Source organism: Onychostoma macrolepis, chromosome 11 (assembly GCF_012432095.1).
Source record: "Onychostoma macrolepis isolate SWU-2019 chromosome 11, ASM1243209v1, whole genome shotgun sequence".
In the NCBI taxonomy this organism is placed as follows: domain Eukaryota; kingdom Metazoa; phylum Chordata; class Actinopteri; order Cypriniformes; family Cyprinidae; genus Onychostoma; species Onychostoma macrolepis.
In genome coordinates this window covers 28435718-28463360 of record NC_081165.1, presented here as the reverse complement: position 1 = coordinate 28463360, position 27643 = coordinate 28435718, and the positions used below count along the sequence as shown (strand labels likewise).

At 34.1% G+C, this 27643-nt stretch overlaps 1 protein-coding gene across 9 annotated transcripts; it reads right to left on the bottom strand.

Moving 5' to 3' along the window:
* Positions 1–251: 251 nt before the first annotated feature.
* Positions 252–26795, bottom strand: tmc6b (transmembrane channel-like 6b). Of its 9 annotated transcripts, none has more exons than XM_058791504.1 (22): positions 26728–26795; positions 24395–24448; positions 20533–20643; positions 19352–19470; positions 19137–19274; positions 16104–16265; positions 15477–15585; positions 14889–14973; positions 10352–10615; positions 9619–9800; positions 8052–8196; positions 7797–7952; positions 6879–7057; positions 5549–5639; positions 5378–5475; positions 4136–4231; positions 3983–4058; positions 3386–3519; positions 2769–2945; positions 1731–1809; positions 1549–1644; positions 252–640 (listed from the first exon to the last, which is right to left on the bottom strand). In XM_058791504.1, exons 3-22 carry the CDS (start codon positions 20577–20579, stop codon positions 623–625), a joined length of 2451 nt encoding a protein of 816 aa, XP_058647487.1. In that variant the 5' UTR covers positions 20580–20643; positions 24395–24448; positions 26728–26795; the 3' UTR covers positions 252–622. The 9 variants fall into 9 exon arrangements, with proteins under 9 accessions (XP_058647487.1, XP_058647489.1, XP_058647491.1 ...); XM_058791506.1 differs by lacking the exon at positions 26728–26795 and adding an exon at positions 25188–25333 and having other exon boundaries at positions 20533–20703; XM_058791508.1 differs by lacking the exon at positions 26728–26795 and adding an exon at positions 25188–25333 and having other exon boundaries at positions 20533–20699.
* Between the last annotated feature and the right edge of the window lie 848 nt (positions 26796–27643).

Below are 27643 nucleotides of genomic sequence, written 5' to 3'. Positions count from 1 at the left end.
ATCATATTTATGAGTGTTTCTGAAAGAAGTAATTTTGTGTAAAGTGTACATACCTGTTGAACATCGCCATTTCATTTGCATGCCTTCATAAAAAATATTAATTCTAATCATGGCCAAACATTTTTTTTGTGTGTGTGTGTGTATATATATATATACATACATATATATATACACATATATATATATATATATATATATATATGCGCATGCATGTGTGTGTGTGTGCAAAATACAAAGGTAAAGTTTAATAATAATAATAAAAACATCGTATTTATTTAAAACTGTTTTTGTGAAAACAATATCATGGTATATTAAACAGAGGGTCCAGTTTCTGAGGGATGAGGAACAGTGAGTATGAAATATTTCACAGTAAAATTAAAAGTCTCTCAATATCAGAGACAACATGAAAACACCATCACCAGTATAAAAGGTAATATTTCCACAGATTTAACCAGAATCCAACTAAGCAAAGCTAGCAGTGCGAGTGTTCATTTACATTCTGGGTTCTAGAATCATCCGTCGGATCTGTGCAGGATCATGAAGGTTCACGACGGACTCGAGTGCTTTCTGAGAGAGATCCACATCCATCTGCTTCTATGGGTCCATCAGCTCATGAAGAGCGTCATGAATAACTGGAATCCTGAAACCAGACGCAAATCACATGATATAAAAACACAGAATGAGTGGCTTTGGGAGATAATTAAATAAAAAGGACTTTTTTAATGAATCACAGTATCACACCCGATCAGGTTTGTATACCCACTTATTGTGTTTCTTGGTGCCTCAGAGAAGTGCTATTTGATAGTATTATTTATATACTAGTCAATAGTTTTTAATATTTTGAGTTTTCAATTTAATTTTCAGTAATTTTAGTTTAATTCTTTATTATGTTTTAAGGTTTATTTTATTTTTTAAGTTTATTATAATTTAGTTCAGTTTTAGCTTTTATTTATATCCAGTTAATTTTAGTGCTTCAAAACAACTTATTTTAGTTAGTTGCCTTTTTTTTAGTTTTTCATCTAATATTTTATTTCAGCTTTATTTCTATTTAAAAATTCAAAAATTCAAAATACAGAGGGATTTAATATTTATTATATTATTAAATTAAATAAAGTAAATGTATATATTTTAGTTTTTAATTCTTTGCAATTAATAATTTTAATATTTCAAATTAAACTTATTTCATTTAAAAATTATTTTAGTTTTTTTCCTCCTAATTTTATATATATATATATATATATATATATATATATATATATATATATATATATATACACACACACACAGTCAAACCCAAATTTATTCAGACACCTTCAACATTTCTCACATTATATCACAGTTTATTCGCTATAGTTTAGAAAATAGTGACAAGAATATGAGAAGAACTCAGGGTTAAACTGCGTCAGAACACATTGATCTTGATAATGTCAGATAACTTTGATAGAAAGGTATGTAATGAATTCGGCTGTCTGAATAATTTTTAGTTTGACTGTACTATTTTATATATAATCATGACTCGAAGGTGTGTTATTGAACGTGTGTGTGTACCTCGCTGGCTCCTTGCACGCGGCGCGGCGTCCTGCCTCGTTTGCGCTCATGGATGTCCTGCAGTCGTGTGATCAGGAACTTCTTATCCTCACCCTCCTGAATCAACAGGAACAGGAAGTGATGTCATGCTACTGTCACACACACGATCATACGGTCACATGCTCACATGATTCACATCTCACATTCTCAATCTGCTCCTGAAGCAGTTCGATGATCTTCCGCTGACCGTCCACGACCTGACTGTGGAAGTAGATCACGATCCTGCAAACACACACAGAAACACCGCTGACGTCTCCTCGAACAGAGCCACGAGATCAAGCTCAGACTTCTGCGTCTCAGATGAGTCTCTTATAGTACTGTGTTTTATGATTTCCATCGCTTTTGGTTTCAACTCAAAGTTCTTAAAAGTGATTTGTTAATAGGTTTCAATCTCCAAAAGCAGATTTTACAGTAAATTAATGACATTTATAAATATATTATGGAATGCTGCCATAAAAAATAAAAGTAAAATGAAATGCAAGCATAAAATAAATTAATGAACAAATAAATAAATTTATGTAAAATTTAATAAAACAATAAAACAGTGTTTTAACATACTGATGGATTTAACAATAAATAAGAAATAAATAAAAGTAAAATGAAAGGTAAAAAAATAAAAATAAAAATAAATAAATACCCCCCCTCCCTCCAAGTAAAAAACAGTGTCTCAAAGTATGAAGGGATTTAACAGCAAGTAAATCAAAAATTAATATATATTTATTTATTAATATATTATGGAAATTTGCAATAAAGTAATGAAAGTAAAATTAAACGTAAGCATAAATGAATGGAAAAATAAATAAATAAAATTTGTAAAATTTAATGTAAAATGTAGGCATTAAATATTATAAAATCAAATTAAAAATAATTAACAATTAATAATTAAATTCATGTGAAATTTTAAAAACTTGTAATAAATAAAAGTCAAATGCAATGCATAAATAAAAAAATTAAATTAAATTAAACATGAAAAAACTTTTATGTAAAATTAAAAAAAAAGACAAAATGGAAATACCAAGTGATGAAATCAAAACACATGCATAAATAACTGTAGTCTCGGATGTTAGTAATCTCACACATCATAATCTCTCTACATTCTAATCTCTCGCTCAGATCGGAGAAGAACCATCTGAGACGAGTGTAAAGGAGAAGCGGGTTCTCCAGAGCGAGAGGAGACTCACAGGAAGATGCCGGCGGACAGGAAGAGGAAGAGTGGGTTCTCCACCAGATAAGCGTGAGCTGAGGCCAGCCAGTGCAGATCGGGGTTCACCGCCGCCAGCTCCTGAACCCACAGCTTCCCCGCCTGGAACATAGTCTTGAGGCCCTGGAACGGACCGCAGCGCTGCGACGGCTGCATCCTGACACACACACACACACACACACACACACGACATTCAGAACGAGAGAGAAATCAATACATCCATCCAATCAATCCAGTACATTCATTTTTCATGTAAACAACAACAACAACTGTAAAAGTGTCTAAAAGTATGGAGGCATTTAACATTAAACAAGATTATTTCTGCAAAACTTAACATTATATAAATGAAATAAATGACATTTTTAAATACATCATAGAATGCTGCAATGTATTTTTTTTTTCATGCAAAACTGGAAAGAAAAACTGCAAGTGTCTCCAAAAGTATGGATTTAACATTAAATATGTATGAATGTATGAATATATGATGAAATGTAAGAATGAATGAATGAATAATTACTGCCACATTAATATAGAGCATTTGATGAAATCTTTAAACGGAGCGGTCACAGATGTGTGTTTGTGTTACTCCACACTCACGTCCACATGGTGTACGTCACACACACAGCGGCCCCAAGGAATGCTGGGAAACACAGTAGTGTGATGAAGATGGTGGTCATCTGAGAGGCGCGCCACGGCTTCCCCGACGCCTGACAGTTCATCTTCAGACTGACCTGCGCCGGACAAAACACAAACACAGTATTTATTCACTGCAACGTTCACTGACACATTTAAACTTTCATTATAATGTGTGTCCCTGGAGCACAAAACCAGTCATATTTGTAGCAATAGCCAACAATACATTGCATGGGTCAAAATTATACATTTTTCTTTTATGCCAAAAATCATTAGAATATTAAGATCATGTTCCATGAAGATATTCTGTACATTTCCAACCGTAAATATATAAAAATTTCATTTTTGATTAGTAATATGCATTGCTAAGAACCCTCCCTCAGATTCCAGATTTTCTAATAGTTGTATCTCAGCTCAGATGCATAAATCTCAATTTAAAAAAAGTGACTCTTATGACTGGTTTTGTGCTCCAGGGTCACAAACCGCTTCATGCAAAAGAGCGCACACTTGTGAATCAGGCTGTTAAATGCCTACAGAAAGGCAGAAATCGAACAAACAAACCTTCTTCATGTAGAAGAGTAAGATCAGTTTAATGATCTGAACCGCCGGCAGCAGAGGAGAGAATAACACACCCAGCCTGCAGATGAAACATCACACATCACTGATGGAGAACAGAGGACACTTCTGAGTGCACTCAATGTGAAGCAGCGTTACCAGGCCAGAGTCTGTCCGTAGATGAGCTCCAGAACGTTCCTGGCGATATCAAACACAGGCTTCCTCTTCCTCTTCAGAGCCTTCTGAGAAAACAACCTGCGCGAGAGAAGACTCGGTCAATAAACACGGTGCAATTTAAAATAAGAAAAATTAGAATGAAAAAAAAAAATAATAATAATAATAATTATATATATATATATATATATTTAAAAAAGTAAGTTATAATTTAAAATATTAATATAAAATAAAAACATTTTTAATATATTTTAAAAATACAAAAATAAATTATTATTTAATAAATAAAAAAATAAAAAAAACTTTATTTCAGCCACTGCCTTAATGACAATTTGATTTTTAGGAAAAGATCAGTAAAGAATCAGAATTTTTAGTTCTCTGAGATATTACAGATTCCCTTTTTTTAAATTAGCCAATAGCCTTTACAGCAATAAAAGTCAAATGAAACGCAAGAATGAATGAATAAATAAATAGATGCTTACATTTCTTTTTACTGTTATTTATTGCAACATTAATATAGAATACATGAACTTTTTTTTTTAAAAACACTGCATTTTTTTTTTTTTTTAAAAGGAAACATTTTAATAAAATCAAAACATTAAAAAACAATGTTGCAATAAATAAGTAAAATTAAATGTATTCATAAATAAGATCTGAAATGTTAAGATTTCTTGGTAACACTTTACAATAAGGTGTCATTTATTAACATTAGTTAATGTATTAACTAACATGAACAAACAATGAACAATGCATTTATTACACTATTTATTAATCTTTGTTCATTTTAGTTGAAATTATGAAAGTATGAAAATACAGTTGTTCATTGTTTATTCATGTTAGTTCACAGCGCATGTTAAACACAACTTTAATAGTGATTTTAATAATGCATTATATATATATATATATATATATATATATATATATATATATATATATATATATATATATATATATATATATATTTTTTTTTTTTTTTTTTGTAATTAAAAGTAATTTCTTTTGTAAATTAAGTTAAAATTTAAAATATGAATACAATCATTAAAAACAATTTAAACTTAATTATTTTAAAAATGTAAACAAAAAAAAAGTAAACCTAAAGTAAAAATATATGATGAAATTTAAAAAAAAAAAAAGAATGAATGAATGTTAAAAAAAAAAAATTCTACATGGCAAGTATGCAATTAATGACAGCAATGAGCTCCTGAGAATCTTAACATTTCCGCTCACCTCCACAGAAACTCTCCAAAGAAGGTGTCCAGCAGCATGAAGATGAAGTCCATCAGGAGGAAACGGTAAAGCTCCTGCCCGACGAAACTCTCCCAGCACTGAGCACAGAAACACACGGATCAGAGATGCTGAGATACAGACGCAGCGCTGCAAACACACGACGAGACTCACCTCTAAACGCAGAAGGTGAGGTTCCGACGCCACGCGGCCCAGCCAATAATAGCACAGCACTCCCAACACGCTCACCTTCAGCAGCAGGTTCCTGTGGGGCACGCCAGACTAAATCAAACATTCAATGCATTTATAACACAAAGGGTTAAATAGTTTGATCGGTGCAACAGACGCTTACTGTTCAAATCCATTTCAAAACTCCAGATAGAAACAGATTTTTATGTGATAACAGACCATAAGCTCTGAGACTGTTAGGTTTTTAAATAGCAATAGCCTTTATAGCATCACACTGCAAAACCGTGCTTGACTTTCAATGCAAGAGATGAAGACATCATCTAAAAATGAAAAAAATATATGTATAAAAAAAACATAAAAAATGTAAACAATCCTTTAATAAATAAATTTAAAATGCAAAGATTATTTTTTTAAAAATTTGAAACAAAAAAGCATGTAAAAAATAAAAAAAATATGATTTTATAAAATAAAATGTAATAAAATGCTACAATTTCACTTTTCCCCCACCGTTTTTAAATGGCCAATAAAGACAATGTAAAACACAAGACAATTACAATTTTTTAAATAAATGTAAAATTTAGATTTGAAATTAAATTTAGAATAAAAAATATTTTTAAATGAATTAAATTGTAATTTTAAATATTAATATTTTTATGTTTAATAAATGTAAAAAAATAAAAACAAAAAACACACACAAATAAAAAATTAGTGCTGTCAACGAGTAATCCAAAAGAAGTTTTTGTGTACATAATATATGTATGTGTACTATGTATATTTATTATGTATATATAAATACACACACATGCATGTATATTTCAAAAAAAAAAGAAAAAAAGTTTATATATATATATGTATATGTATATATATGTATGTATATATATACATATATAATTTGAATATAAATATAGACATGTAAATACATGTAAATATTTTCAAAATATACTGTATGTGTGTGAACTTAAATATATACATAACATAATAAATATACACAATACACATATTATGCAAACAAAAACTTTTATTTTGGATGCGATTAATCGAGGTTAATCGTTTGACAGCACTATAAAAAAATATTTAAATAATTAAAAAACTTCAAAATGTAAAAGATTAATACACAATAAAATTAAATTATAAAAATAAAATTAAAAGTAATTATTTCATAAATGAAACCAAAAACCTTTAACATATTTAAGCCACTTCCTTTGTGACCATTTGATGTTTGGTTCATGGATCAGAACCCTTATTTGATGATTATTTAATTCCTACGGAGAAAATGAAGGGGCGGTGAAATGAAATGAAATGAAAGCCGTTCTACCTGCTGATGGAGACGTAATTGAGCACACTGGGAGAATCGTACTCCTCCATCCAGGCCACGGCGTTGAAGAATCCGGGCAGGAGCAGGTTAAAGCTGGACACCACGACAGGAACGGCCAACAGACTGGCTTCCTTCAGCAGCGGATCAGACGAGCCGGCGTGAGCGCGCATATGCAGATCCTGAGAGAGAGACGCGTTAGAAAGAGCCGAATCAACAAACACAAACACTAGCTATGCTTCCATACAAAGATGCGAATTAAACTTGTGCGCAAATCTGGAATATCGCTTAAAACATTTGCGAATAAAGCACCGTTTCCATCGCACGAGACCCGTGTTATTTATACCATATTTTAATATAGAGTTTGTTACAATTAAGATTTGTTTTTGTTAATGATTAGATTTTATTTTCATGTTATTTTTAGATTTACTTTGATTTTCATTTTATTTAAAGTTTTAGTAATTTCATTCTGTTTTGTCTATTTCTTTTTTCTTTTTTTACATTTATTAATTTAGCGGACACTTTTATCCAAAGCCACTTGAAGTATATATCAGGGTTATTATAGTTAACTAAAACTTAAACTAAAACCATAAAAATTGTGTTACTTGAAATACAGTAAATAAAATAAAACAAAATATTTCAGCAAGTTGCCAATTTTAAATTGAGCCTTGAACTTAAAGCAGACAATATATACTACTTGGACAGCATATGAAAACCTCCTAAATGAACTCCAGACATAAAGACTACTTATATAACTTACAGTACATATACAGCAACATTATATTGACTTCTAAGTTCCCTCGTTCTGGCCAAATCTGAGGCAGCTTTCCTGTGTTTGTAATCCAGCTCGCAGTGAAATGTAATATATGAGCTTGTCTTTCCAGTCTTTCGAGTCAATGGATCAAAAAGTGTATGTCGTACCCTGTGCATGTATTCAGAGAAGTAATACACAGCTAGCACACACGCTAACGTGCTTCCCAAACACATGATCCACGCCAGCATGTGGATGAAGAGCCGGAAGAGCCGCTGGAGAACAGGGAACTTCTGCTTCTGACGGTTCACCTCCGCCACCAGCTCCTGCAAACACACAGAACAGCTGACGCGCGTGTGTGTGTGTGTGTGTGTGTGTGTCATACATGGATCATAAGTGTACATGTGTATCATATGTGTGCTGACCTTCAGCTGTGTGCCGATGTTTGCCCGCTGCAGTCTCACTGAGCTTTTCTTGATGACTTTAAAGTCCCAGGAACCGAAGACCTTTATGGCCAACAGGCCTTTAGATTTATCGATGCGGAAACTCTGACCGAACGACTTCGACATGCTGGAAAACAGAAACACAGAGGATCAGTGCAGCGAAATTAAACCATAAAAAAAAAATAAAAAAAAAATAAAAATCACTTTATAAAAAAATAAAATAAATTTTAACTGAAATAAAATGTTAAAAAAATTAAAAAAAATTATTTACTCAGCTATCTGCCAAGGAAACTCGTTCTCATTTAGTTTAGCTTGATGTATTAAAATGACTAAAACTGAAATAAAAATTAATTTAAAAAAAATATATAGGATATAATAAAAAAGACAACAAAATGATTAAAAATTAATACAAAGTAAACCATAAATATAACAATAAAAATAAGGGTAAACATTAAATGAAATTAAATAAATTTTATTTTTAATTAAATTTAAAAAAATTCTTTAACTAAAATTGAACTGAAACCAGAATATATAAAAATAAAAACTAATTCAAACAATTAATAAAACCTACAATAATATCTCAATTAGGGGTGGGCGGTATGACCAAAATTGAGTTTCACCGTATGACTAATTTTATTTCATGGTAACAATATATTTCATGATATAGTTATTTATATATGTAGTTATTCTGAACATCGAGAAAAAGGGCTTTATATGATAAATAAACTCAAATACTTTAGAAATGAAAAGTACTTCACCTTGTTTGAATTTTCTTTTTCTTTTATTTGGTAAATTATTTATTTAGTAAAAACACACTCAGCTTATAGATGAACTGCCCCCAGCTGATTGATATTAAATGCAACAAACTTTAAATAAAGTGTTCTTGAATTATTTTTACATCTCATGTAATTGTTTTACTTCAATCAGTTTATAATATCTAAATATTTTATATTGAAATATTCTACTCATAATAAATAACATTTACTTTTAATTTTGTCGAATACTATTAATACAAGTTATATAGTTTAAATTTGTTCCCTGGTATCCGTTTATTATAGCCTACTGCGTTTTGAAGGAGCTTGTTTTGCTCTTTTTGTGATAACTGGCAACCCTTCACCCGGAGAACTGAACAGCAGAAGTTTAAACTATAACAAAAATAAAAATCTAAATAAAATACATTTTATTTCACGATAAGGATATATATCGTCACATCACCCATCCCTAATCTCATTGATAATAAAATACCACTGAAGATTACTGTATTACTATAAGTACATCTTTAAAGCACAATCTGCTTTTATTGTCATTCAGAATTGTTACATTTATGCATCTGGCAGAGGCTTTTATTCAAAGTACTGCACTTAAGATGTGCATTTATTTAGTTCATGCATTTCCTGAGAATCAAACTATAAAAAAAAAAATACTATAAACCTAAAAAACAAGTTAGGTTTAACTCAAGACTGTTTAAATTAAAATATGTATGCAACACAAATCATAAACAATCACTAGTGACGGAAATGCATAAACAATGCTTTCAGGAGAGCCTCACCTGTAGACGAGGATGATGCAGGTGACGAAGAAGGCGGCGCCGATGGTGAAGAAGTAAACGAGAGGCATGTTATAGGACAGTCCAGAAGTACAGGACGTCCCGTTCCTGGACGCAGAGCAGCCCGTCTGTAGCATTTTGTTACTATAATATCCATAATACAGCACAGAGTGTGAGAAATAACCCTGAGAGAGAGAGAAGTGTGATCGTGAACAGCATCAAACACTGTTGTGTTTCCAAGTCAAGTTGAACCCACAGTCTAAATGTTTCTCGAGCAGCAAATCAGCATATTAGAATGATTTCTGAAGATCATGTGACACTGAAGACTGGAGTAATGATGCTGAAAATACAGCTGCGCATCACAGAAATAAATTACAGTTTAATAGATATTCACATAGATCCCAGCAGCTGAGTCCTTAGCTAGAATCAGCTAAAAACACATCTCTTCCATCTTTATTTGACCCTCTAATTATATATATAAAGACCTTCTAACACTAGCGTTCCCTATTCTTTTTCTAGTCTAGGTACTTGTTTTCTTTTTATTTATTTTATAAAAAAACCCTCACGTACTGCGTTTGGCTAACTGAGACTTATCATAGCACTTGCATATTATTGCTCTTTTGTTGGTTTTGATTGCTTGTATTGTCCTCATTTGTCAGTCGCTTTGGATAAAAGCGTCTGCTAAATTCCTAAATGTAAATTAAATATGTAACTGTGTGTTTATTAATGCACTTACGGCGCCCGTGAGCACCTCCAGGCCCCATGTGCTACTGACAGAGACGTTCTGGTCCGGGTCCGGATGCATGATGGCCTGTGGAACCACTAACAGCAAACCCGTGACCAGGAACAGGAAGACGTTGAAGAAGAGGAGTGTTCTGAGGAAGACGAAATACGAGAGGACGCCTGTCCCGAAGCGGCCGCCGACACACTTCAGAGCCGTTTGCCACAACTGCAGCGAGGACAGAAACGACAGCCAGCCGTACCAGCCGTGCCTCAGCGCCTGGCAGACAACACACCACAGCATCATTAACCTGATCACTGCACTGATTACAAACACACCACAGCCACTGTTATTTAGCATATTCAGTGGTAATATTCATAGTTAGTTTATCCTTCTTAATGATCTGTTTAATTACAGTCAGGGTTGTTATAGTTAACTAAACCTAAAACCTTAAAAAAAACTGTTTTGTTACTTGAAATAATATAAAAAATTTAATATTTTTTACAAATTCTCAACAACAATTATTTTCAAATAAACTAAAATTAATAAATACTGTATGTGACCTTGAAGCACAAAAGCAGTCATAAGCAGCACAGGTATATTTGTAGCAATAGCCAAAAAAAAAAAAAAAAGGGTCAAAATTATCCATTTCTCTTTTATGCCAAAAATCATTAGGATATTAAGATCATGTTCCATGAAGATATTTTGTAAATTTCCTACCGTAAATATATCAAAACTTCATTTTTGATTAGTAATATGCATTGCTAAGAATTAATTTGAACAACTTTAAAGGTGATTTTCTCAATATTTAGATTTTTTTGCACCCTCAGATTCCAGATTTACAAATAGTTGTATCTCAGACAAATATTGTCCAACAAACCATACATCAATGGAAAGCATAAATCTCTATTTCAAAAAAATTATCCTTATGACTGGTTTTGTGGTGTCACATATAGACATTAAAAAATTTAATGTAAAAATTAAAAAACTAAATATAAATGCCACAAAAACCCACAACACAAAAACTTTAAAATTGAAGTGAATATAATAAAATAATATAAAATTCAAATTGAATTCAAAATATTAACAAAAGCTATAAAATATCAACTGTGAATCTTGCTTCTTGTTAGTTTATTGGGCACTTTGAGTATTTTTTTGAATGTTTAATACTAACAGTTTATTTTTATTTTGCAGCACGTCTCACTTTAATGCAAATGTGCAGCGGATGCCAATAAAGCAACACTGAAACTGGACTGAATGTCAGCGAGCTTGCATATCATCTTCAATACTAAAGTACATCTGACACAGAGTATAATTATAAACCATTCAAAACAAACAGCACGCATGATTAACCTCTGACACACTCCACTACACGCCTGTGATATAACACCATAAAACTACCGTTACTACCCTGATACACACACACACACACACATTACGTTTCTGTGAATTGTGGCAGCTTTCCATAGACTTCTATTACTTTTATTCCAACCAAACTTTATTTTGAGAGGGAGACACGATTAGTCAGCAGAAGAGACAGCAGCGCTTGAGTGTTTTCTTAATATTTTGTTACTGGATCTGTTGCTTAAATTATTACTTGCTGCTAGAAAGGAATATTTTGTTTTATATCCATTTCTACTTTGCTTTTTCGTTGTAGTTTGTATTTTTGATTGCACTTACTTGTTTTTATAATAACAGCCGTCGGCTTCGAAGAGCACTTAAGTGCGAATTGTAGTTTCGATTTGAGCAATTGCTCTGCTATAGTCTGTTGGGTGTGCTAATTAGAAGGCGGCCACAGCTGTTTTCACTATTGTGATCGCTGGACTGCAACAAAACCGACAATGCACTCAAGTACTCCTTTTATCTTCCCTTAACACACTCTCCTTTTCTGTCCTCTCTTTTCCACCTCAATCATGTGTTTCCAAAACATTCCGGTTGGCTCTCAACCACGCTCTAATACCACACGCAACCCTGCGTCCTATCTGCACATCTTGCTTTCTCTGTGGGTCTCTGGAATTGTCAGTCAGCTGTCAACAAAGCAGACTTCATTTCTGCTTTTCCCTTACAATCTACACTCAGCATCTTGGGCTTGACTGAGACCTGGATTCGTCCAGAAGACTCAGCAACCCCAGCTGCTCTCTCTAACAATTTCTCTTTCTCTCACACCCCACGTCAGGTTGGGAGGGGTGGAGGCACTGGTCTGCTCATTTCAAACAATTAGAAATACTCACCCACTCTCCCCTATCTCCCCAATTATAGCTCGTTTGAATCTCATGCGATTACAGTCACAGCTCCTATAACACTCCAGATTGTGGTAATTTACCGCCCTCCTGGCCAAATTCTAAGCACCTTCCTAGAGGAGCTGGACGGGCTGCTGTCCTCATTCCCGGAGGATGGCAGTCCACTTTTAGTCTTTGGTGACTTCAACATTCATCTGGACAAGCCTTATGCTACAGACTTCCATTCACTCCTTGCTTCATTTGATCTCAAACGCCTTACCACACTACAAGCACTCACAAATCAGGCAACCAACTTGACTTAATTTACACACGCAATTGTATTGCAGACAACCCATCTCTCATCTCTGAATGTGAACGCAGCTACTGACACTTTATGCTCTACTTTAACCTCTTGTCTAGACGATATTTGTCCTCTCTCCTCTAGGTCAGCACGGGCTGCCCCTTCTAACCCCTAGTTATCTGATGTTCCTTGTGAGCATCGGACCAAACTCAGAGCGGCAGAGAGAAAATGGCACAAATCATAAGACCCAAGAATCATAAGAATCCTCACATTTCCACAACAAGATCAACAGCGCTCCAGACACACGTAATGTCTTCAAAACATTCAGTTCTCTCCTCTGTCCCCCTCCACTTCTACAACAGCTGATGACTTCGCCACTTTCTTCACAGCGTGGTCGTAATTGCCGTCTGTCATCATCAGTCCCGCTATTGCCTTTGAAGCTGCGCCGGTTACATATGTCTTCAAGTAATTAAACTTTTCTGTTTTGCTCAGCGCGTCGTTTCTGTGAATAGCGGTTTCAAACTGATTCCAAAAGTCTTGCCACAAGCTAATTTCACCGCTGAACTTGCTGATAATTAACTTTGGCAACTTAACTGTTTGTCCGCGCTGCAGTGGCACTGTGTCACACGGCCTGCTGTTAGTGCTTTCCCGGATTCTCTGCATGACGCGCTGACGACTCGCTCTCTATACTCCTCCGCATTAGCAACTTCATTTTCCAAATCCTCAATTTCTGTACACTCCTCTGTTTTGCAATCTAACTTCAGCAGCGTTTCCTCTTTTGCAGATAACAGGGCTAACAGTTCACATAATCTGTCAACGACCGGATCTTCTTTGCCAACCTCTGATTCTATGTCTTGCAAAAGTCTCGTAGTGGAACCGCGTACAGCTCTCCGTTTTCTGAGTAGTCTTTCAAGTCGCTCCGCCATTTCGGATGTTGCCTGCAAGTTATCCCGGGTTTCGGCACCAAAGATTGTCGTGTCTTTTCTTCCTTAACAAGCAGTAATGACCACTGACGACTTGATTTGAAATAAAACGAACGGTTTACCAGGGGCGCGGGAAGTGTTTTTTTCTGTGAGCAACGGTTTAATTGTTGGGAATATTAAAAAATTTAAAAAAATCGGAGTGTCTATTTAAGTGCAAATAGCCATGTTGTTGGCAGAGGCTATTTATACTAACTCCGCCCACAAACGTATGATCGGGATAGTCAAATTTGCAAAAGACGGTCGTCAATCGTCAGATTCAGTGGCGCAGATGATAAAGCGTGTGTTACACTTCTTTTGACACGATCGACCGGGGTTCGAATCTGCCTTTTGGCGAACTTTTTCTCCCTTTTCAAATTTCAAATCACATCAGAAAAGCATTTATTTTTAAATAAAAATGAAGGAAATATTCAAAAAGTTGAACATAAAGTATCGGGTAGGTGTAGGGAGAGCTTTTGTCCCAATAAGGTGGCATCCATTTAATAATTTGAAATAAAATAAAAAAAAATTACACTCAATAAGTTATTGCATACTATTTTATAATGTATTACAATGCAGAGGTGCGGATAATTGCCACTATTTACAATAAGTAATGTTTTTCTCTAATAATGTTTTTCCCCATAATTAATCATACCCTTTTATTCAATATTTGCAATAAGTAATTAACAGGATCCTGCTATTTTAACATAGAATAAATAGAATCTAAAGCTATTTCCACTGTGTTTTTAGTTATTTTAGTTATTTTTTAACCTAATCAAAATAACCCAACTGCAGTTTGATGGGGATTCATTGGAATGCACAATGAAAAAACATGATTTTTGAAAATGATCTGTTTTTGCAAAAGAACTCTTCAAATATTGACACGGACTGTACACTGAGATCAATTTAAACTCTAATTTAAATACCCAGGGGTATGATCGTTGTAAAATGTCATTGTGAAATAAAATAAATACAAAAAAAAACTTATTTCAGCTAGCTGCCAAGGCAACATTTCTTATTTTAATTTAGTTCAAGCTGAAGTACTAAAATAGCTACGCATGTTTTAGACTCACAATGATGATGTAATACTTGAGCTGACTGCAGCAGGGAATCTGATTCTGAGACACAGAGTGTTCGGCTTTATTCAACACCAACATCCTGAAAAACACAATATCAGAAGAAAATCAGGAACTCACACAAATGTTTCTACGTGATTCTGTTATTTTTTTTCTGTTTACAGTGAGGGAAATCCAATTGGAGCAAACACAAAACAAAACAATGCTTTTAGCACGATTTATTACAACAAAACTCTTTTATGAATGACTTTAACTGCACACTGTCATAAAACCAGCCAGTAAATGATTCAGTGATTCATTAATCATTTTAACGATTCATTAAAAAAAAAAAAGAAATCAACTCACAGCAGTTGAACTGCACCACTCATGTCTATTTATTGTCTTTGCATTATTTTGTGCATTAAAAATATTGTTGAGTCTGATGAATTTCTTTTGTTCCTTAAGATAAACTACATTTTGTGTTGCATCACATTCTATTCAGACTCTAAACTAAATGTGATTTGTTTTGCTGTATATTTAGCAGCACTGCAGGACATGTTGAATAGACACAATAGCAGGTGTGGCAGTGTTTATTAGTGTAATTACCGGAGCTCTTTCTTCTCTGCGAGACTCAGCGGCATCGCTCTCAACATACGCACGCGATCATTGACTGACAGATTCTGCAGATTATTGACCAAACGCTCCCTCTTATTCTCTACAAAAACACAGAGTCGTCACAACAGATCAGCACGGCATAGTTTAAGATGTTTCAGGCATCATATGTGACCCTGCAGCACAAAAGCAGTCATAAGCAGCACAGGCATATTTGTAGCAATAGCCAACAATACATTGTATGGGTCAAAATTATACATTTTCCTTTAATGCCAAAAATCATTAGGATATTAATTAAAGATCATGTTCCGTGAAGATATTTTGTAAATTTTCTACCATAAATATATAAAAACTAAATTTTTGATTAGTAATATGCATTGCTAAGAACTTCATTTGAACAACTTTAAAGGTGATTTTATCAATATTTAGATGTTTTTGCACCCTCAGATTCCAGATTTTCAAATAGTTGTATCTCAGACAAATATTGTCCAACAAACCATACATCAATGGAAAGATTATTTATTCAGCTTTCAGATGATGTATAAATCTCAATTTTGAAAAATTGACCCTTATGACTGGTTTTGTGGTCCAGGGTCACATGTGTGATTTTAGTGCTTTCACCTTCTTCCTCAAAACCGGCTCCGTCCGTCTCCACGCGGTACCCGCGGATGCTGGGCCGCGCGGATCGAGGGAAGTGCTGGATGGAGGGTCTGCTCTGTTTGCGTCTGCGCAGCTGCATGGTGCGGTTGCAGTACTGAGAGATGATCGCGCCACGACTGCGACCTAATCAAAGAGATTAAACTGAGATCATCTGGACAAATCAGCGAGCCATCAAGAGGAAGAGACACAAGCTGTACAGGAAACCTGATTATAATTATAACAAACATCTGAGGTTTCTCACCAGAAATGAAGATGAAAGACAAAGTAAAGAAATGGCTAGACAGCAAAGATATTTCATTTCAAAATGCATTAGGAAATGATATACTCATATATTACAAATTAAAAAGCAAGAAAAGTTTGAGTGAATGTGTAAAATATTATATATATTTTTATGTATCCATTGAAATTTATAGTTTTAATTTTTAAATTTTCCATTTTAATTTTAATTTAAGTTTTAGCAATTTTGTTGTGTTTTTGTAATTTTATCAGTTTTGGTGTTTTTTAAATATGTCTATAATTGTATTTATTATGCATTTATATTCATTAGTGCTGTCAAATGATTAACCGCGATTAATCGTATCCAAAATAAACATTTTGTTTACATAATAAATATACACAGCACACAAATACACACACATTCAATATTTATTTTGAAAATATTTACATAGAAATATATATACATATGAATATATTCATATAATTTATATATATAAATATATAAACATAACAGTTTTCTTAAATGTATACATGCATTTATATATATATATATATATATATATATATATATATATATATATATATATATATATATATATATATATATATATATATATATATATATATATATATATAAAAATACACACACACACATATATATATATATATATATATTATGCGATTAATCACGATTAATCATTTGACAGCACTAATATTTATTTATATTAATTTACTACTATAATTTATATTTATTTCAGGTTTAGATTAGGTTATTTTAGTACATCAAGTTAAACTAAATTAAAACACAGCATTAAAACAAGCTAAAACAACTAAAAATGAAGTTATTTCTTATTTTATTACTATTACTATTTTATTACTTCAGGCCACGCTCATAGTCTCCCTAGTTTTGACTCTATCGCCCCCACAGTGGTTGATGAGATGATCAGGCTGTCTAACTCCTCTACTAGTCTTCTTGATCCTGCACCTACCCTCTTACTGAAGAATTGCTTGCCTGCCCTGTCAACACCCATCACTCATTTCATTAATATGTCAATGTCATCCGGAACTGTACCTTTCCAAACTTAAGATTGCTGCTGTCACTCCAGTTCTTAAAAAGCATGGTCTCGAACCATCTTCCCTAAGTAGCTATAGGCCTATTTCAAACTTATCCTTTCTCTCTAAGATATTAGAAAATGTTGTTGCCTCCCAGTTACAGACCTTCTTAACTGCACACAACCTCTATGAGCCTTTCCAGTCTGGTTTTCGCCCATTAAACAGTACGGAAACAGCCCTGGTTAAGGTTCTCAATGATCTTCTGATTCTGGTGCTCTTAGCACTCTCCTTCTGTTAGACCTCAGCTCAGCTTTTGACACTGTTTGTCATGAGATACTCCTTTCACGACTTTCAGCAATTGGAATTACTGGCACAGCCCTTGATTGGTTTTCCTCCTATTTGACTGGGAGGCAACAATTTGTTATATACCAGAATCACAGATCATCTACCAAATTCATCAGCTCTGGTGTACCTCAGGGTTCTGTTTTGGGACCTCTCCTCTTCACCATTTATATGCTACCAATTGGACAAATAATTAAGCACTATGGGTTTAACTTCCACTGCTACGCAGATGACATTCAGATTTATTTTGGCACACCTTCCACTTCAGTGTTTCCTCCGCCTTCATTAACAAATTGCATCAAGGAACTCAAGCTTTGGCTAGAGGCAAATTACCTTAGATTTAACTGATTGGCTCTAAAGCTGTTGTATCTAAGCATTCTAGTCAACTGCTGGATCTGGATGGTGATCTGATTATGCCCTCCACTAAAGTTTGCAATCTTGGTGTTCTCATTGATTCTACTCTTTCATTCAATAATCATATTGGTGAAGTGGTTAAGACAGCTTTTTTCCATCTACGTAATATCTCGCGTATTCGATCCTCTCTCAGTCAGCAGGATGTTGAAACTGTTATACATGCCTTTGTTACATCCCAATTAGATTATTGTAATTCACTTCTTTGTGGCATCTCAGCTAATAATATCAAACGACTACAACATGTTCAAAACTCTGCTGCTCGCTTGATTACTCACACAAGAAAGAACGATCACATTACCCCTATCCTTTATCATCTTCATTGGCTCCCGGTTTCCTTGCGTATTAACTTCAAGATACTAATTCTCACTTATAAAGCTCACCATAACATTGCTCCTTCTTATTTATCTGATTTACTTGCCCGCTAAGTTTCGTCTGGTGACTATGGGAGCTAGGGCCTTCAGTGTTGTTGCTCCCAGATTGTGGAATGCTCTTCCCCAAACCATCCATCAGGCATCCTCCCTTCTCTCCTTTAAAAACCCATTTTTTTCTGACCATTACTTTTCAAGTCATAGTCTGTGAACTGTACCCTGTTATGGATGTTTATCTTCATTCTTTCTGTATCTCTAATCTAATCTTGTAAGTGGTTTCTGTATATTACACTTAGCTTTTGTTTTTTGTTTTTTGGTATTGATGTCTATTGTCTCTGTTCCTTAAGCCTGATTTGTAAAGTGACCTTGAGTGCTAGAAAGGCGCTATATAAATAAAAATTATTATTTTACAGAGTGTATGAGTGCATCATGAACTGGAATTTCAAACCGTGTATTTTTGTTGCTTAGATGCTTTGAAAGCAGCATTGCAAAAGGCAAAATAATAGAATAAATCTAGAAGAACTCCAGCCATTGATGACAGACATCTGTGATCCACCGGATGAAGAGCGACACTGAAAAGGTGAAACAAACACACACTGACCGATGGTGCGGCTGGGCATGGAGGACAGGACTTTGAGCGTGTCAGATGACCAGCGTTCTCCAATCAGATGATCCGTCTGCTGCAGCGCATCGCTGTCTGACCGCTGGTAGTCAGGAGCCTCCAGATACTCAACGTCATCTGAAACACAAACGGCTCTGTCAGATTCCTTCACTTCCTGTCTAAGTGGGCGGTTCCCGGTCAGAATTTGATCTGACCTCTGCTCTCCTCCTCCAGGTCAAACGAGCTCATCTCTATGACATCATGAAGGCCGTGACACTGTTCCTGGATCAGCTGACTGAATGAATCATGAACCCCATCCTCATCTGCTGGACTCCTGATGCACAAAAACACAGAAAAATCACAGAATGCTCACCGAGGCTGCATTTATTTGATCAAAAATACAGTACAAAATGTGAAATATTATTAGAATTTATAATAGCCATTTTCTATGTGAATATCTGTTAAACTGTAATTTATTTCTGTGATGCGCAGCTGTATTTTCAACATCATTACTCCAGTCTTCAGTGTCACATGATCTTCAGAAATCATTCTAATATGCCGATTTGCTGCTCAAGAAACATTTCTGATTATTATCAATGTTGAAAACAGTTGTGCTGCACAATATTTTTGTGGAAACCGTGATGCATTTCATTTTTCAAGATTCTTTGATGAATAGAAAGTTCAAAAGAACAGCATTTATTTGAAATAGAAATACTTGTAAAAACTTACTTGAAGCCTTTATGTACAACGCATTATAAAGCTATTCATAACATACATTGTAATGCATTATCTTTTCATAATTGTAACCAAATTTAAAATGCATTATAATATTTTCAGATTCCTTGATGACTGCCATGTGTTTTAATTTACATTTAGTCATTTAGCAGACGCTTTTATCCAAAGCGACTTACAAAGTAGATTACAAAGTTTTAATGTGTTATACATTTAAAAAGTGTAACAATGAATAGATAATTATTAAATGTATTATTACAGCGGTAATGATTACTCATAAGACCGTACAATGAGTTAAAAATTGCATTATCAGGCAAAATTTAAATATTTTTATAACGCATTATATATAAAGGCTTTAAGTGAAGTGTTTCTGAAATCTTTTAAATGTCTTTAATGCCAAGTTGATGCGTCCTTGATGAATAAAAGCATTAATTTCAGGGGAAAAAAACTAACATTTGAACAGTAGTGTATATTAATTTTTAATCAGCTAAAACAAGAGATATCTCCATAAACAATGTGCTGCTTGAAGCAACAAAAGAGACGTTTATTATGTAAATGACTCAGTAATGACAAGAACGGTATTACACACACACACACACACACAAACAGAGCAAACACACAGGAAGTGCAGATGAAGGAATAAAAACAGTAAAAAGTCACTTACTCGAAATCAGTGACCAGATCACAGTCAAAACTGACCCTGCTGGCCATGATTTGGTGCTGTGTTCACGGACACTCGCGAGGAAACTCCGGCCCGATCCTCGTCATCCTGCGGCTAAACTCCACAGACAGAAGGAATGTCAGGGATCTGAGCTCTTATCGTGTTCAAACCTGTCTGAGTTCACAGATACACATGCTTTATGGAGATCTGAAGGTGTGTCAGAGGAGGAAGAAACAACTCTTTATCATCCCTGATAACACAACCAGAGATCCCTGTATTAAAACTTTCTTTCTGCTGAAGGAAATGCATAAACGAAGAAGAACCTTTCAGAAAAATACTGACAAAATCAAAAATTTGAGTCGGGGGAATTTGGTTGATTTGACATGGAATGACCCAATTATGTGCTGGATCAGGAAATTAGTATTAGACACATTTACATGCAAGACAGAACTTTATGATTTGCTGGTTTATCACAGAGTCGGTATGCCTGAACGCTGGCAGAGATTCACTTCAGAACGGACTGAATTAATTTAAAAACATATATGCATCAGCAACTTTAATAATAATTTTAATACAAACCATCTGATCCAAAACCACATGAACACTAGCCTATAGCAAAACCGGCTGCTGGCCCTTTAAAACTGCACATAAACACACACACACACTGAATACATTAACAAAGAAACTTTATCAAACGACACCAATCACACTCATGAAAACAGACAGAGAATGATTGAAAATGCTTAATTTCTCAAAAGACACTTGTGTAATTATTTACAAACAAACCGCTAGAAACACTGAACTCACAAAGAAAACGGGAAGCAGAGTGTGTGTGTGTGCGTGTGTGTACACGGTGGGTGGAGGTGTGTTTTCCTGGCATTGACATCACTGTGGTCAGAAGACATTTCAAAAGCTTTCCATTAAACATCTTAAACCATCAATCACACACACACACACACACACTGATTCTTCATCTCAATCATCTGTTTGAACACTTTATCAACCACAAACTCCTGCTAACACGCTTCATCAGAATCTGCTCATGACTTTCTATTCTTTCTGTTTTTGAACTCCAGTTCCATTACTGATGAACTCTGTAACGCTGACACTGTTACTGAACTGAATAATGACACAATGATCCTCTGTAGAGCTGCTTTACAGCTGAAAATGAAGTCGGTCATAACTGACAAATTTTGCATTATTAACACAGTTATTTCAGTGTTTGAAGCTGATCTGTACTGCGTAAAGCGATATAGAAATAAACGTGACCATAGCAAACAAGCGCTGAGCTCATCTGTATGCTTATGTCCTCTTGATAGTTCACCAAAACACACTTTTCGCAGATGTAAACATTTAAAGTCTACACTCTTTAACTTCCAGGAAAACTGACTATAATGACAGCATCATCATCATCATCAGATGTGTGTCCTAATCACACAAGACTGTTACTCGCTTCCATCAACTCCTTTCACAGACTGTGATGATGCATTTCTGCAGTTATTAACGTCATAAATATAGTAAGGTTTTTATATTTACATTTTTTTTGTAATTTTGTTGTCATTTTAGGTATATTAGATCTATTTAGGTTAAATTTATTTTAGTTTTATTTATAGTAATTTTCACCTAATATTCATATTTTATTTTAGCTTTATTTCGAGTACAAAAATGTTCTAATAATTTTAGTTTTAGTTAACAATAATAACTAAAACGATAAAAATAAAATTCTCAGGATTCCATCTAAATTGTTAAATTAAATTTTAGTCATCAAAAGTGCATGTCTAATTAGTTTAAATAATGAACCTTTTAAACAATGGAACATCATTTTATTAAATTTTAAACAAAATTTACACTTTTTGGGCCCTATGAAATCTACTTCATCCAGATGAAGATCATAGCTTTGATTCTGAATACAAGTCACTTTGTACAAAGCATCGGCCAAATGCATGAATGTAAATGCAAGTCAGCTGTTGAATTATCTCTGTGTGTGTGTGTGTGTGTGTGTGTGTGTGTGTGTGTGTGTGTTGTTGTTAACATCCTGATTATGAGTGTGGGAGTGTTGTGAGGCGATACGACCCTCTAGGGGACTAAAACTTGATCTGAAATGAGTCCAAAGGAGGGGCTTTATATAAGATGCGGTCATTGTGTGAGAACAGCAAATAAAAGTGCTCAGATTACATTGGCACATCTGGAACTAGAGGAAAATTGAAGAACCGGCCGATCCTGTATGGTCATGTTACACCGAAATATCTCAACTGTTTTCTCTGAGAGTTTTGTCCAGTTCAAAGCCATCTGGAGCACATAGCTGGTGAAAGAGCAGAGCAGAAAATCTCCAAAAAGAAACAATTCACCTTCATTCAGACGAACACTGCAGAGAATCAGAGACACAACGGGCTCCTTCTGTTTCGTGTCACAGCGCATGACAAATGACATAATATCTTCCAGAATTCACTCAAAATAACAATCACACCCTTTCACATTTCAGATGAATTGCATTCTGATGTCATTCTCATAAATATCAGATTCTCATTCAAATTCATGACAAATAAAGCTGCTGTTTCTGAGCTCTCTACATTGACAGCATTTCTGTGCATCATGCATTCCTCTGTCTACGATAACTCAAAATTCTTCTGATACGGACGGAGCCTGGTACACAAACACCAGGTTTTGAGAGACAGCCAATGAATTGATCAGTTTGCACTGAAGCAGAAGAAAACAAGCAAAAAGTACCATGGTTTTACCACGTTTTGGTCATGTACCATAGCATTTGCATGCTTTTTTTGGAAAAGTACACTGACAATATCATGGATATTCTCATTCAAATTCATTACAAATCTGTGACAAATATTATTTCGAACTTGAACTTTCTGGCTGTTTTAAAACCTAGTGAGCTCCCTACCTAGACATCACGTCTGTGCATCATAAACTCCAAAGTACCTCAGATACGGACAGAGTCTGAGGTTTTGAAACACAGCCAATAAATCAATCAGTTTGGGTTGAAGACACTAACAAAACAGAAGCAAAAAGTACCATTGTTTTACCATGTTTTGGACAAGTACCATGTTTTTGTAAAGGTTCGATAACATGGTAAATCCTCATACAAATTCACTACAAATCTGAAATCTGTGACAAAGTAAGTTTTGAAAGTTCTGGCGGATTAAAATCCTAGTATGTTCCCTACATAAGCAATATGTGCATCATAGAAATGCATAAGAGAAGCAAAAAGTACCATGGTTTTACCATGTTTCTGTCAAATCTAAAACAAATTGAACTGTAACCAAACTTCATGGTTGTTTCCTACCTAGGCATCATAAATCCTCTGTAGTAACCCAATATACTTCTGATATGGAGTCTGATATCCAAAAAACAGGATTTAAGACACGGCCAATGAATCAATCAGTTGGGATTGAAGACAGTGACAAAATAGAAGCGATAAATGAAAAGTACCATGGAAATATCATGTTTTTTTGGAAAGTTACAATGACAACACCATGGTATTTTAAGTATCTCATAAATAACGTTACCGTGGTATATGAACGTGATGCTCATTCTTCAGCAGTATAGTATACCTATAAGTACTATAGGATCGGTTACGATCAGTTTCATATTTGTTGTCCAGGTTTCATATGTCGAGTGTTTGATTATTCAGTTCCCTGTAAACACTAAACATGTGATAAACGTGATATTGACGCTAAACTGAGGAGATTTTATTGTTTTTACACCTGCCGAAGTACAAACGGAACTGTTCAAACGCGTCTGGTTGATTCGCTCATGTTCTCATATCAACTTTTTCACGATAGTTTCTCTTCAAAACTCTTTTAAATCTCTGGTTGTCATACATAAACCAAGTAAATAATCTGTAACTCACCGCTGAGCTCGGTGGACACTCCGACAAACTTCTAATGACACCGTCCGTCACCGACTGAAACGAAATACGAATCAGTTCAAAGAATCGGTTCGTTCGGTCCAACATTTCAACCGACTCTCACTTCTTCCACAGCGTTTCGCGCGCTGTTCGCGAATTGGTTCAAATGAATCATCAAAAAGAACAGGTTCAAATCGTTTGGAAAGTTAACTAGGACTGAGTCACTTTAGTTTCCGTACGGTGGGGGGGTGGGGTAAATGATTTACCTCATAAAACACGCAAAATACTTTCTATGATATTTTTACGTTCACATAAAATGTTAAATCAGTATTATGTCAACATATTAGCGTTAACAGCAATAAACTAAATTACACATAAAAGTTTGAACCACCTCAGTAATTTAAAAATGGTATGAGCCGATTCATTGAACCTTTGACTTCAGTCAAACACATCAAAACAAACCATCACTTAAAAGTGTTCCCACACAAATCAAAGACTAAATGTGACTCCGGACCAAAAAACTAGTCATAAAGATACATTTTTCGAAATTGAGATTTACACATCATCTGAAAGCTGATAAATAAACTTTACATTGATGTATGGTTTGTTAGGATCAGTGATGGGAATAAAGGCGGCGTTACTAACGGCGTTATTTTTTTCAGTAACGAGTAATCAAACGAATTACTGTTTCCCGAATTACCGTTACTGACAATAAAATGTGGCGTTACTATATTATATTAATTAATTTTTTCAGTTCATCTGAATGGATGCTGCAGTGCAGCTGTATTTGACGTACCATAAACAGTGTGAAGCGCACGCTCGCCGTCTCTTTCTCTCACAGACACGCACACAAAGACAGATACAGAGCGAGAGTCTTTCATAACATGCAGAATTGACGCGCTGCATGTAAACGATATTCTTTGTTGTATTTTTCTGTCAAAATAACGGAGTTCCTTTGGAATTCTTCAGCTTTGAAGAACTGCTGGCGTCTCTGCCAGTGGGCGGGGCTAATGCGCAAACGACAACCTCATTGGCTGGCGCTCACCTATTATCATCACTGTTTTGATTTCAGCAAATCAATTCGAGCGAACGCAGACAACGTGATTAATATTCATGAACCCAGCAGCTCATTAATCCTTAGTGCGTTTTATATTGATGACAAATATGCATTCATACTTGGTTATTCTAATTACTAAAGTTCTATCATCATATAATATTAAATTATCATAATATTATATTATAATGCTTGACTGACTGATACTAAGTGTCAGTAGATAAATAGTGTAGATTAATGTACAATGTTTTATAATAATAATTTATTCTTTTTAGTGTCCATTTCATTAATTTAACTTATTTAATATTGGGGGCATCCAAAGTTATTTGACATTTGAAAATTTTTATTTTTTTTAAAGTAACGCAATAGTTACTTTCCCTGGTAATTAGTTACTTTTATAATGATGTAACTCGGTTACTAACTCAGTTACTATTTGTGAGAAGTAACTATAACTAATTACTTTTTTAAAGTAACGTGCCCAACACTGGTTAGGATCGGACAATATTTGTAAATCTGGAATCTGAGGGTGCAAAAAAATCACAATATTGAGAAAATCGTCTTTAAAGTTGTCCAAGTTCTTAGCAATGCATATTACTAATCAAAAATGAAGTTTTGATACATTTACGGTAGGAAATTTACAAAATATCTTTATGGAACATGATCTTAATATCCTAATGATTTTTGACATAAAAGAAAAATGGATCATTTTGACACATACAATGTATTGTTGGCTATTGCTACAAATATAGCTGTGCTGCTTATGACTGCTTTTAAAACCAGTCTTAAGTGTCAATTTTTCAAAATTGAGATTTATACATCATCTGAAATCTGAATAAATAATCTTTCCATTGATGTATGGTTTGTTGGACAATATTTGTCTGAGATACAACTATTTGAGAATCTGGAATCTGAGGGAGCAAAAAAATCTAAATATTGAGAAAATCACCTTTAAAGTTGTTCAAATGAAGTTCTTAGCAATGCATATTACTAATTAAAAATGAAGTTTTTATATATTTACGGTAGTAAATTTACAAAATATCTTCATGGCACATGATCTTTACTTAATATCCTAATGATTTTTGGCATAAAAGAAAAATGGATAACTTTGACCCATACAATGTATTGTTGGCTATTGCTACAAATATACCCCAGCGACTGAAGACTGGTTTTGTGCTGCAGAGTCACATATGTGTTCTAACACTTCCTACTGCATAACAAAGACGTTTTAAGCTAAAACCCTCCCCATTCAACTGTGATTATGAAGTTTGTCAATCAACTCTACCTGCTGGCTGCTTCAGTTCAGATTCAGCCCTTGTTCCGATGCTTTTTTGTGGTCTGTACTATTATTACTCATCTGCGTCTCTGTCAGAGTTTATTGTTTATCGACGCTGATGGAGGAAGTTGATTCTCAGCACGACAGGCAGAGGATGTGTGTGAAACAGCGCTTCTACAAAATGTGGTTTAGTTTATGTTGCTCAAGATTGTGTGACATGAGATTCTTTAGTAATGACGCAATACAGCTTTTCCATAAACATGTACAGTAAATAATAAAATCAACCACAAACCACCATAATCATGCAACATAATAGCACTTAATAGCTCATGACAGCAAAAATAATGCATGTTTATTAGTTTAGCTACAGTACATTAAGAGATTGGAAGGATCTCACACTGAAAAACATGATGTTCTTGTTTAGAATTTCTGTCTTGTTTTCCAGTAGAAATATCTAAACATGAATAAAAATCAAGATATGAAAAAAAATTAAATAAGTGCATTTATAACAATAATACTTTACATTCACTGTTATTTGCTTTGGATAAAAGCATCTGCCAAATGCATAAATGTTAAAAGTTTTAGAAATGTTGAATTAAATATACATTTTTATAGCTTGGCTAGAAATTGTTTTTTGTAGTCATAATCACTATAAAAAAATTTTTTTAAATGCTTATAATCATGGATGACTGAAAAAGTCTTTTAAATGTGTTGGTCAGCATGTGTGAACCAATCAAACTCAGTTTGAACAGCAGAGAGCTAAAAATAAACAAATAACTAAATCAATCAATGAACACTGAATACATGGAATTTTGGTTTAAATTGAGATTTAAAAATTTCAGTTGATTATACCATTATTTATTTTTGTTAAATACCAGTAAAACGATTAGAAATGAAATAAAATGTAACTTGAGCCTAAATAAAA

Coding starts and splice junctions, on each gene's coding strand:
- tmc6b (XM_058791504.1), bottom strand. CDS start 20,579: ATGGCCAGCAGGGTCAGTTTTGACTGTGATCTGGTCACTGATTTCGA. Junction 7,953..8,051: donor ACATCGGCACACAGCTGAAG/GTCAGCACACAT, acceptor GTGTGTTTGCAG/GAGCTGGTGGCGGAGGTGAA. Junction 1,645..1,730: donor TTCAGGAGCAGATTGAGAAT/GTGAGATGTGAA, acceptor CTGTTGATTCAG/GAGGGTGAGGATAAGAAGTT.